We start from the raw sequence: 13,654 nt of genomic DNA, 5'->3' as shown, positions 1-13,654 counted from the left end.
TGCATCTTCTGCACTAAATATAGTGCTTATGGTAACATGTTTGATATTTCTAATCTAGTTGCTAAGATTAAAGAGCTCCTGGTCAGACCATAAATCGTTCATTTTGAATAAATTGGTCGTGAAACGAACAAAATTGCAGATTGGTTAGTGCGTTACGGAGCTTTAGTTAATCCAAATCATGTCATTTGAAATTTTCCTAGTGAAGACCTTGAACAAATTATTTACTCGGACTCAATTGAGTTAGTTTGCTTTGTTTTTTTATTTTGTTTAGCCACAAAAAAAAAATAAATTTTAACATTAAATCTTAAATAACTAATAATGAGATAACAAATTTTAATAGTATTTTAAAAATCAATAATAACATCACAGTAAAAATAAATTTAAAAATTGATTAAATAAATAAATAAATTTTGAATTTATAAAATATTTATTAAATAATAATAATATATGAATAAGATAAAAATATATAACAAATTGAATATATTATAGGTAAATTTTTAAATATAATAAAAAATAATAATATTAGTATATTATATCGTGCAATTTAAATTTAAATTGAATTGGATCATTTTTGAAAAATATATCTAGAATCTGATTTTATTTATATGCTTTGCCAAAAATTCAAACAATCTAAATTAATGTTATTTTAATTGATTGTCGATTTAAATTAAATTAGATATGTGATTTAATTTAAATTATTTTAAATTTTGAACACCCTTATTTTAATCTTTAGAATAAAAATATACAGTAATATCTTTATTGTATTTGAAGTGATTTAGAAATTCTGTATTATATCTTTAGAATAAAAATATACCATAATATTTTTTTTTATTTAGAAACTCCGAAGTACATGTGAATATTTTGTATTCGGTATCAGGGGTGGTGTTGTGGCTGGTTGTAACTGTTATTTCTTATTTGGTTATTGTACTATGCTTGTAGGTTTATGTTGAACCGTTTTTCTTGTGCGTGTGTTCTGGAATTCCTTACCTTTTAAAAATGAAGGCTATTATTCTTAAGTCTTAATAAAGATGTATATAAGTTGATTAAAATGTGGCCAAAACAAAATTGTATGTTACACATATATTAAAATTAGTTATTAGTATAAAATATATGTTATAATATAAATATATATTAAAAATAAATTAAATTATATATAAATAATTAATTTTAAAAATTAATTTTAATATATAAATAATATTTTTGTTATTTTTATAAAAAAATTAAAATAAAAATAAGTATATTAATTAATAAATAAAAATTAAATATAAAAATTTTAATTAACTATTTTTAATTATAAAATTATTATTTTAATATTTATCTTTTAAAATTTTAAAATTAAAATTTAAAATAAAAATTAAAAAAATTAATTAATATACTAAAAAAATTTATATATAATTTATTTTTACATGAAATTAATATTGTAATGATTTAATAAATTTAACTAAATTATCATTTAAAAATTTTTAACTATAAAAAAAAATGCAAGTTTTCATCTAAAATTTATTCTTTAATTGAAGTCATAAATAAACTCAAATAAATTCGAAAAAGTCTAAACTATAAATTTAAAAATAAACAAAAATCCCACACTCACACGCAGAAGAGAGACTCTCTCTCTCTCACTCTCTCTCTCTCTCTTAAGTGAGTCACTCTCCTCCATTGAAGAAGTAGAAAGCTTAACTTCCTGGCACAAGATAGTCTTCGATGGAGAATTATACATATCCACCGTATCCTGAATCCAGCGAGTCGTCGCCGCGGTCGAGGGAGGTCGACTTCGAGAATCCGCCGCCGTGGGACGAGCAGCAGCCGCCGCCGACAAATTTCAAGGCCAAGTTCATGTGCAGCTACGGCGGCAAGATCCAGCCGCGCAGCCACGACAACCAGCTCTCCTACGTTGGCGGCGACACCAAGATCCTCGCCGTCGACCGCAACATCAAGTTCCCCGCCTTCCTCTCGAAGCTCGCTGCCCTCTGCGACTGCGCCTCGCCTGAGAACCTCACTCTCAAGTACCAGCTCCCCGGAGAGGACCTCGACGCCCTCATCTCCGTCACCACCGACGACGACCTCGATCACATGATGCATGAGTACGATCGCCTCTTCCGTGCCTCCGCAAAACCCGCCAGGATGAGGCTCTTCCTCTTCACCGCCTCAACTACCTCCGCTCCACCTAGTTTCTCCACTGATCGCGATCGCTTCGTTGAGGCTCTCAACTCGGGTCCCGTTCCGGTCCAACCCGATCCGGTCAAACCCCCTCCTGTTGCTCCTGCCAACGTTGATTTTCTATTCGGGCTTGAGAAGGCCGCGCCTCCTCCCCCTCAGCCGGCACCGCCTCTCGCCACCGTCAAGTTCCACGATCCTGTTCCGGAGCCTGTGGCGCCGCCACCGGAGTACCAGACGCGCGCAGCTGTGAACGATCGGGTTATTGGATCGGATCCCACCGTGAACCCGATCGACGTTCAAAGGCAGTTGCAGCAAGAGCTGCAGCGGTTGCAGATCGCGGAGGCTGATCAGTCTATGTACCGGAGGAGAAGTGAGGATGGCTTCGCTGGAGGTTATGGCGTTGCTGGGGGCGGCGATTATTACATGCAGAAAATGCCAGAGAAGGTTCCGATGTCGAATTCACCTGCTACTGTGCCGCACCCCGGGAATTACTGGCCGGAGAAGCAATTTTCTGGCGAAGGTTTCCCCACGGCGATTTCGACGGCTCCCGGAGGTGGAGACCAACAGTTTTACGTTGTTCCGGCGCCGGGCACGTTCTATCATGCTCCAGTTGTGCGTCCGTCGGCGGCGCCGGTCACTCAAGGTTACTACGCTGTGCAACGTATGAGTTCTGATGGATACCGTGAGCAGCCAGTGTACGGCGGCGCGCAGCCAGCTAAAGCAGCTTTTTCGTCTGCGGGAGCCACAAATATGGCACAGGCTCCACCGGTTAAGGCCCCTGGTTATCCAGAAGGATACGGCGTGGTTCGGCCAGCTGGAGTGCCGGATAATGTGGGGTCTGCTGCGTACGCGCAAGTTGCCTACGATAGTGGGAGTGGGAGACAGGTTTATTATACTGCGCCGGCTGGCGTCATGCACGCGCCGCAATATCAAGGAATTCCTCCACCGGTTACTGCTGCTGGCGGTTCGTTGGGCCAGGATGTTAGTAAAGTGGTAAACAAGGCTTCCCAAGGTTCTGTGTGATTATTGTTGTCTTTTAAGTTTAAGATTGTGATTATATTAATTTTGAAATAATACGCTTAATATGTGATTTTCATCGGCTTTTGCTTTATATAATACTAGTATGGTTAGCTTCTATAATAATCATATTTCTTTCTTTCTGCTAAGCTATGTCATACTTATGTGTCTGTTTCCCTCTTTCAAAGTGAAGCGATCTGTAATAAGATCCTGAGGATGATGTTTAAACACAATTTGTAAATTTCGAATCCATCTTCTTATTAATTACCATTAAAAGTGTGTAGATTTTTTAAGCTGGTTTTACCTTGACATAAAAATGCACCACCTACCTATGGTGAAAAGCTACTAAACAAATGTGATTCCGAAAGCAAAATAAAATAGCATCTGCAAAAACAGCAGAAACTTGTCCTTATTTGCAAATTGAAAGCTTTGTCTTGATCTCAATCATCCTTCTATTCGGCACTCGAGTGTGCATCGGAAGGCAGTGAAAACAAGAGAACAAAAATGCAACAATCATGCATCTTTTAAATTCCTCCATGGTATGATAACCAATTAAGATCATTTTGGATACCCAAGATCCCAACTAATACTAATTTCATGCTCCTATCCAAAACTGGTTTTTAAACATTTTGTATGTATTTTATTTTGATTTGGATACAAAATAAAGGAATAGAAGATGGAAGTCTAATAGAGAATCAAACGCCCATGATTGCCCCCACCAGTCCACCACCATCTTTCTAAATTCTAAGCTTTGAAATTAATTACGAGGGTCACCCTAATTTCCTGTGGCTTCGCACTAGTACACGACACCGTTTGATGACATGCTTTGACATACATTTCCAACGAGCGTACAGAGTTGTCATATTTTGACTTGCTCATCGTATCAGTGGACCACGTATTTATATGCCTAATTAACTAATCATAAGTTCATGGGTAAAAATAACAATATTTCAATGGCAAGTTGCAATCACAATGCACAACCTCCTTCATTTTGTTAAAAAAATATATATATTAAAGATTGGTTATAATGTAATTTTCACACGAATTGCTTTATTTCGTGTAGTCCGGTGATATTATGCCCGTTGGTCTTCACGTAATTGAGAAAATTAGCTAACACTTATAGGAATTACAATGTGTTGGTCTTTAGGGTCCTTTTAGGGACCTGAATAGGCGCTATGCATTGGATTGGGCCTTGTTGATGGTCACAGTGGTCATTGGACACGCAGCATACTTAAACATCTCATCCTATAGCCACTTATGTACGAGTTAATGTAAAAAATTGGATGTTAAAAAATTTATAGGACCAACGAACTATAATTCAAATAGTATAATTTTTTTTTTGAAGATCTTAGATTTGAGTTTTTTTTTTTTTATTTAAAGATCTTAGATTTGAGTCCTATTAATTGTAACCGATCAAAAAGATATCTTATAGAACACCTACATTCTTTGTCAATTTATACAATTGACACTCTAGCAATTAAAAAATAACAATCAATTTCCTGAGTCATTTTATAAAAATTTTTAATAAAAAATAATAAAAAATATTTACATATGACGTTAGTTTATATGATTATGGATAATAACCATTTGATTCATATTGTTTTCGCTTATACAATCATCAAAATGATATTGTAAAGGAATAATAATTATTTAATTGAGACACTAAACAGTCTCAATTAAATAATTATTATTCATATAAAATTTATGAAAATTAGGTCATATAAATTATATTATACGTAAATATTTTTCGTTATTCTTTGTTAAAATTTTTACAGAAAGACTCATGCGTCTAATAAAAAAAAGCAAGAGATATATTATCATTTTTCAATCGTTAAGATACAAATTATTTAAATTATAAAATAATAGGAACTAAAAAAATTTTACTCTTAATTTTAATTTATAAAAAAATATGTGAATGACACATGATAAATTTTTTAGATTTTTTTATTAAAAAGTAATTTTTATTCTTTAACAAAATTTCACTTTTCGTTATCGCATTATCCTTAGATGATGATAATCATTTTTCATTGGTAATGAATGGTAAGTTACCATAAGGCATGCAAGCAGATTTTAGTGATTTACAAGACAAAAGAAGAATACAAGAAATGAATACAAAAAAATGGGAGTAGGGGGACATCGAAATATTTTAGTAATATTTTAGCAAGCATATTTTACTAATTTTTAATGGTTATCAGAATTTATTATTTTTTGTCATTATTTTTAATTATTAATTTATTTTTTTTAGTATAGTAATTTAATAATATATTTTTAGTCCATATTTTTAAATATTAATAACTAATTACTAATAAAAAATAATAAATTCTGTTAGTCTTTTAATATTTTTTTTCTCTAATCTAATGTATTTTGTGAAAGAAAATTAAGAATAAGTTTGATTGGATTCATTTTTGAAAAAGGTAATTATTTTTAAAATTTTTTAAAAATATTCTTTAATTACCTATTTTCTGATGCTCTAAAAAATTAAGTTGCTCCCAAATAGACACATAATTCAGATGTAAAATTTTTTTCATCCAAATTATTAGTTCAATCAGAATCATTATAGGCAATCAATCGCAGATCATTAGTATTAAAGAATTCTAAACTATGAAATAATGAACCCCCAAAATATCGAAAGACCTTTTCATTACAGACCAATGTGATTGAAGAGGGCGATGCATATATTGACTTATTTTGTTTTCGGAATATGCATCTTCGGATCGAGTAACCAACTATAGCATATTGAAGATCTCCAACGATGAAACGATATAGAATTGGGTCTTTGAAGAGATCACCACCTCGATTTGATAGTTTTAGGTTGATGGCCATAGGTGTGGGCATGGGTTTTGTATGCGCCATCTCTGTCCGATTAAAAGGCTACCTAATGTACTTAGTTTAAGACAAGACAACATGATTAATTAAAGGGTTAAGTACTTTTTTCGTCCCTAAGGTCTTGACTCACAATCAAAATCGTCCACGACCTTTTTTTGTTATTAAAACCATCCTCAATGTTACAAAACATTATAACATCATCCTTTTGTCCATAAACAATATTTTTTGGACAATTTTACTTTTAAACAAAAATTAAAAAAATTGTAACCAAACACAGATCCCTCTTATCTTCCTTTCTCATTCACAACAACCACCCTTCATCTTCTTCTTCTCATAACAACCCTTCTTCTCATATCTTCTTTCTTCTTCATCTTCTTCTCCATTCTTCACGCAAATCTTAAACAACAACAATACCAACTATTTTTTTTTTAATTTCAAAAAAATCAAACAGAATCAACAATAACAATATATCCAGATTCAAAAATCCATCACAACAACACCACTAACTATTTTTTTAATTTCAAAAAAATCAAACAAAACTAACACAGAATCAACAACAACAATATATTCAGATTAAAAAATTCATCAACAACAACACTACATTCAAATTCAAGACAAAAAATTTAAAAATTCAATCCTTCAAACTTAAGAGAGAACAGAGAAAAAAGAGAGAACATGAACCCCAGAGGTTCTAGATATGAAGAACAAGTCTTCTCTTTTTCATCTCTTTCTTCCCAGAGGTTCCAGATCCACATGCCACATGAACCCCAAACCCTCTCTATCCCGAGAAACCCTCTTCAAGCAAAGAACATGAACACAACCCTCGATCTCTTTCGCTGAACGGCGATCATGAAGGAAAGCATTTGCTAGTCCTCGCCGAAACCTCCACCGTGACTCATGACTCGCGACCAAAGCAACGACGAAGACGATAGACAGCTGCAGCGACTCGTGACTACCTAAATCGTCCTCGCTAGAACCTCCACTCGTGACGACAGAAAGCTTCCTCCCTTCCCTTCCGTTTCCAGTTCCACTCCGGTTCAGTTCTTGCGGACAGATCCGAACTGTTATAACTTCTCCGGGTCGGGTCTCCGCTTCGAGTTGAGGCTCCACAAGAGCTCCACACAGCGGTGATTGGCGTCGATGACTCAACACCAGCTGTTGCTCTACTTTGTTTTCTTCTTCTTTATTTCCTTTTCTTTCTTCTTCCTCTCTGTTTCTCTTTTCTTTTGTTCTGCGTCTTTTGGTTTCTTTTTTTTTTGTTTTTCTCTTTTAGGTGGGAGGGGTAGGGGTAAAGAGTGGGGTGGGGTGGTTTATTTTTTTAATATTTTTTTGTTTAAGGATAAAAGTGTCCAAAAAAATATTGTTTATGGACAAAAGGATGATTTTATATATAGCGCATATCAAAATTCAATCGATTGTATCATCATACCAATCGATTGAATGCAGGAAAAAACTTTATTCACGTCACATTTAAATCGATTGAATGGTCATACCAATCGATTGAACTGGAAAATACCATTAGTCGCCTACAAACTTCAATCGATTATATTATCATACCAATTGATTAAACTTTCATATATCATTCTAATAGCGTAAGTCAATCGATTGAGTAACAGAACCAATCGATTAAATTAACTAAACCCAGATTACTGTGATGATTTTAATAGATTGGGTAATATGACCAATCGATTGAATAAGAAAAACCCCACATACCTTACAAAATTCAATCGATTGTGTATCAATTCCAATCGATTGAATTTCTAGCAAACACGATTTTTCCAATCTAATACGTATGTAACGGATCAATGATAAAATTATGATTGATTAAGATTGTAAAATATTTATTACGATTAATAGAAGATCTAATTTGTTATTGTTTTAGTTTTTTTATTATTAATAAACATGATAGATGAATGATAAAATAATAATTTATAAAATAAAAAAATAGATTTTATAATTAAATAATATATAAGGGACTAATTTATAATTAAAATTAGATAAAGACTATTTAGTAGTTATTAAAAAACTTCAAAAACATGTTTTGTTTTGGGACCATCGAATCCAGTGCCGAACTCCTCCTCCTTTATTGGGTCAAGAACTTGCTATAACTAATTATAAAAATAATAGCAAGTTATATAAAAATAAAATCACATGTGAAAAAATAAAATTAAAACTGAGATTTCATACTACACAATGTTAAATATAAATTTAATAATAAAATTAGAATGGTAAAATAATAATAAAAAAAACCTGAAAGGAATATATGTGGATGGAACATTATCTGAAAATGGTGATGGAGGGTCAATACTTCCAGCAGATGAATTGTTACTCGAAAATAGTGGTGGAAGGCCAGTACTTCTAGCAGATGGATCCTTGCATGAAAATGATGGTGGAAGGCCAGTATTTTTAACAAAATAAAAAATATTTTTTACAAAAATAATAGAATGACTTATCGAAAATGGTGTCAAACACGCGTATCATGAGTCTTCATAATTCAAAAGAAAAAAAAAGAGCTTCTACTACTTTTTAGCTCAAAGTCAGAAAATAAAAAAAAAAATAAGAAATCAACTATAATATAAAACTAAGTAAATTAATTTCTTTTTATTTTTTATTTTAAAATTCAAAAACAAGACTAACTAATATAAATTGACTCTAACGACTATAAAGAAAAAAAATGTAACTATCTCCTAATAACACTACTTGTATAATACAAATGAAATCCAAACTTCTACTTTCAAAGGTTAAATAAAAGGTGTTCTATTTGTGAACAATAAAAAAAAATTTCTATAAACCATAAAAGCAAAGAAATTAAATTCGCACAGATTTTTGGTATACAACTATAGGTATATACATCTCTTTTTATAATATTTTTTTCTCATTTCTTATCAACAATTTCAATATCAAAAGTAAAACAAAAAATGTATATAAAGGTACACCATATAACATTTCTCGAAAATAAATTATCAAAATCCAATATATATAGAGTAATAATAACCGAACCACAAACCAAAACCAACAAAAATAAATAGGTTCAAGCTAAGAAAACAAAAATTATTTTATCTTAAACAATATTTAAATACAAAATTGATTTGTTCAATTTCAAGATAAACAAATAAAAATGTTTGTGTTTTAGATTAATAACTAATGTCAAACTCGTGCGATGTACGGACTTACATTTAAATTTGACATGGTTAGTGTTCATACTCTGGACCGAGTTATAAGGTCCAGGTTGGACGAAGACAAAACGACCGATCTCTTTAAAGCTTGATCTACTGTCGACCTCTTCACAAAGAACTCGGACGAATCGCCACAAAAGCCCAATAAGACCCAAGAAATAAGAGTCACCGCCTATTAGAAGGTGGCTGGCCAAAATATAGGTGATCTCACCCTCAAAAGATAAGATAAGATAACAAACTTATCTCAAGGAAGGTCACTCAACACTGCTATAAATACACTGGAGCACCCAGGTATAACTCATACTCCAATTCTACAAAAAACCTGCCTAAAGCTCGTACTGACTTAAGCATCGGAGTCTCTTGCAGGTACCACCCCCCTCCGGTGAACACGGACCAGCAGCATCTCCTATGCCAACAAGTCGGACGCGGCAGCCCAGTCCAGATCTAAAGATCTCATCCGAGATCGACCTCCCTGTTTCAGGTAACCCTCGGAACATTGACGCCGTTGCCGAGGAATCTGGAAGTCATCCCATCACTATGGCAAGCAACCCTGCCAACGACCTCAACTCGGGATTAGAAGAAGGAACGCCACTTAAGAACACGAATGCCACACCGAACTCCCCAAAGGACACACATCAAACCGAGGGAGACAAGCAGACTCAGACCACGGAAATATTAGATGCCATTCGTGAACAGCAGGATCGCCTCAAACAACTCGAACAAGAAGTCGAACAAGATCTTCGGAGAGAAACAAGACGGTGTCGAGAACTGGAAGACAAACTCTTGAAGCTCGAAGCCGACCTCAAAACTAAAACCACCCGGTCCAACTGTGAAGATAGCACCCACAAGGACCAAGACCCGTTCAGAAAAGAAATCATGAAGGCTAAAGTCCCAAAGGACTTCAAAGCCCCTGACATGATCCCATACGATGGCACGTCCGACCCAAGTCATCACCTCAGCAACTTCAGAAGTCAGATGTACCTCACGGATGCCTCAGACGCAACCCGTTGCAAAGTCTTCCCGACCACCTTGACCAAAACGGCGATAAAGTGGTTTGACAGCCTGCCACCAAGGTCGATCACAAGCTCTGATGACCTCACCAAGAAGTTCTTAGCCAGGTTCTCTATCCAGAAAGACAAAACCAAACACGCTCCAAGCCTGCTAGGGATTAAACAAGGAGATCGGAAAAGCCTCCGCAGTTATATGGAGAGATTCAATAAAGCATGCCTCGACATACAGAATCTCCCTACAGAAGAAGCAATTATGGGACTCATCAACGGACTGCGGGAAGGACCCTTTAGCCACTCCATATCCAAGAAACACCCAACATATCTGAATGAGGTACAAGAACGGGCAGAAAAGTACATCAATATGGAGGAGAACTCCCGATTAGGAGAAGCCTCAAAGACCGGACTCTCCAACCCACCTCGGGACAAGGATAAAGAGTCCAGGAAAAAAGAAGACCAACCTACTGAGAAACCCAGGAAGTACCACAACTACACCCCTCTTCGGGTGTCCCTTGTAGATGTTTACCGAGAGATATGCAACACTGAGAAGATCCCACCTCCTCACCCGATTAAACACAAGAGAGGAGGAAGTCGGACAGAATATTGTGAATACTACCAAATCTATGGGCATTCTACCAACGAGTGCTACGACCTGAAGAATGTCATAGAAAAATTGGCACGAGAAGGGAGACTAGATCAGTTCTTAGCCAATAGAGCGGATGAACAAAAAAAGAGAAGAAGGGATGAAGAGGGCGAATGAGCTGAACGTCCGCCTCACACCCCTGAGAGACATATTTACATGATAAATGGAGGGTTCGCAGGAGGTGAGATCTCTAAGTCATCCCGCAAAAGACACCTTAAAGAGGTGTACCATGTCGGAGGAGGGGACAGGTCGGTTGACCTCCCCACTATTACCTTTACTCAAGAAGACGCCACAGGCATCATCCCAGGGCATGATGACCTCGTGGTCGTTACCATCATACTCGCCAATGCCAATCTCTACCGAACACTGGTAGACCAAGGAAGCTCTGCAGATATCCTATTCAAATCCGCCTTCGACAAGCTCGGCCTACAAGAAAAAGAGCTCAGAGCATATCCTAATAGCCTATTCGGGCTCGGAGACACCCCAATCCAACCACTTGGGTACATCCCGTTGCACACAACCTTCGGAGAAGGAACACGATCTAGAACACTAAGTATAGACTACATCGTAGTCGATGTGAGCTCAGCATACAACGCCCTCATAGGTCGGACAACGTTAAATAAGCTCGTCGCGGTAGTCTCCACTCCGCACCTATGCATGAAGTTCCCAATGCCAGAAGGGATCGCCACCGTAAAGGGAGACCAAAAACTCGCGCGACGCTGCTACAACGAAAGTCTGAACCTCAAGGGTGACCCCAAAGGAAAAGAAGCTAACACTATTGAACTCGGGGGAACCCGAGCTCACGAAGAACTTCGGCCCCAACCAGAGGGCGAGACCAAAGAAGTCCAGATTGGAGATACCCAAGACAAAACAACAAACATAGGGGCGAACCTAAGAGGAGACTTGGAGCTACTTACAAAGTTCTTAAAGGCAAATTCTGATATATTCGCCTGGAAGGCTGCGGACCTGCCCGATATTGATCCCGGACTAATGTGCCATAAATTGGCAGTATACCCTGGATCTTGGCCAGTACAACAGAAACGCAGAAAGCTCAGTCCAGAGAGATCGCAACCCGTGGAGGAACAGGTACAGGCCTTATTAGAAGCAGGGTTCATAAGGGAGGTCAAGTACCCATTATGGCTTGCCAATGTTGTACTGGTCAGAAAGTCAAATGGGAAGTGACGGATGTGCACTGATTACACCGACCTCAACAAAGCCTGCCCAAAAGATCTCTATCCACTCTCGAATATAGACACCCTAGTCGACGCCTCATCGGGATACAAGTACCTTTCTTTCATGGACGCCTACTCAGGGTACAACCAAATACCGATGTATCAACCTGACCAAGAGAAAATCTCGTTCCTAACCCCAAAGGCAAACTACTGCTACGTAGTTATGCCGTTCGGACTCAAGAACGCAGGGGCTACATACCAGAGGTTGATGAACAAAAATTTTTCCAACCACATTATAAAACTGATTGAGGTCTATGTCGATGACATGTTGATAAAGACACAAAAGGAAGAAGTGCTACTACTCGACCTTGCCGAAGTGTTTGACACTATAAGAAAGCACGGGATGAGGCTACATCCCACAAAGTGCACTTTCGCGGTAGAGGCCGGCAAATTCTTGGGCTTCATGCTCGCCCAGAGAGGAATTGAAGCAAACCCAGATAAATGTCAGGCCATACTCAACATGAAAAGCCCGACCTGTGTCAAGGAGGTACAACAGCTCAACGGAAGACTGGCAGCTCTGTCTAGATTTCTAGCTGGATCGGTCTTAAGATCTCTTCCTTTCTACGCAACATTAAGGAAAGGAAAGAGGTTTGAATGGACCCTAGAATGTGAACAAGCCTTCCAAGACTTCAAGATATTTCTGGGACAGCGACCCATCCTAACTCGACCCCGGCAAGGAGAGGAATTAATCCTTTACCTCGTCATGGGAAACCGGGCGATAGCCTCAGCCCTAGTCAGGGAGGATGAGAACGGACAACAGCCCATCTACTTTATCAGTAAGACTTTACAAAGGGCTGAACTAAACTACCAAAAGATAGAGAAGTTCGCCTACGCCCTCATACTCACCTCCCGACGACTCCAACCATACTTTCAAGCACACACCATCATAATACGGACCAACCAACCCATAAGAGGTATCCTACAAAAAACTGACTTAGTTGAAAGAATCCTACAATGGGCAGTGGAGTTGTCCAAATTTGACCTTAAGTACGAAGCTCGGACAGCTATCAAGTGCAATACATGGCCAACTTCGTCGCAGAGTACACTAACACCCCAGGCACCCCCCGCTAACTGGAACCTCTATGTTGACGGCTCATCAAACAAATCCGGAAGTGGAGCAGGTGTCATCCTGGAAAGTGACCATGGAACCCAACTCGAACTCTCTTTAAGGTTCAAGTTTCATGCCTTAAACAACCAAGCCGAGTATGAGGCCGTACTGGCTGGTTTGAAACTGGCTAGGGAAATTGAAGCTCAAAACCTTACCATATTCAGCGACTCACAAGTAGTCACCTCACAAATAGAAGGGAGATATCAGGCCAAGGATCCCACCATGAAGAAATACCTAGACAAAACCAAAGAACAGCTCAGGAAATTCATGGAATACGAGATTCGACATATACCTCGGGAACAAAATGCCCGAGTTGATGCACTTTTGAAACTAGCCAGCACCAAACCAGAGGGCAATAATAGAAGCCTCATCCAAGAAACACTGCAAAATCCGTCAACCTCAGAAGAAGAGAGGGTCCTAATCATATCGAACTAAGACCAAGGATGGATAAAACCCATAATCAACTACCTCAAATCTGAAATACTTCC

The 13,654-nt window shown here is 37.2% G+C and overlaps 1 protein-coding gene across 1 annotated transcript; it reads left to right on the top strand.

Moving 5' to 3' along the window:
• The first annotated feature begins 1,492 nt into the window (after positions 1-1,492).
• On the top strand, positions 1,493-3,323 carry LOC107631048 (uncharacterized). Its single transcript, XM_016334365.2, has one exon. The coding sequence runs from the start codon at positions 1,702-1,704 to the stop codon at positions 3,178-3,180; it is 1,479 nt and encodes a 492-aa protein (XP_016189851.1). The 5' UTR covers positions 1,493-1,701; the 3' UTR covers positions 3,181-3,323.
• Positions 3,324-13,654: the final 10,331 nt, after the last annotated feature.

The sequence above is a fragment of the Arachis ipaensis genome, chromosome B3 (assembly GCF_059453495.1).
Source record: "Arachis ipaensis isolate K30076 ecotype BB chromosome B3, ASM5945349v1, whole genome shotgun sequence".
Classification (NCBI taxonomy): domain Eukaryota; kingdom Viridiplantae; phylum Streptophyta; class Magnoliopsida; order Fabales; family Fabaceae; genus Arachis; species Arachis ipaensis.
This window is presented reverse-complemented; position numbering and strand designations above follow the sequence as displayed.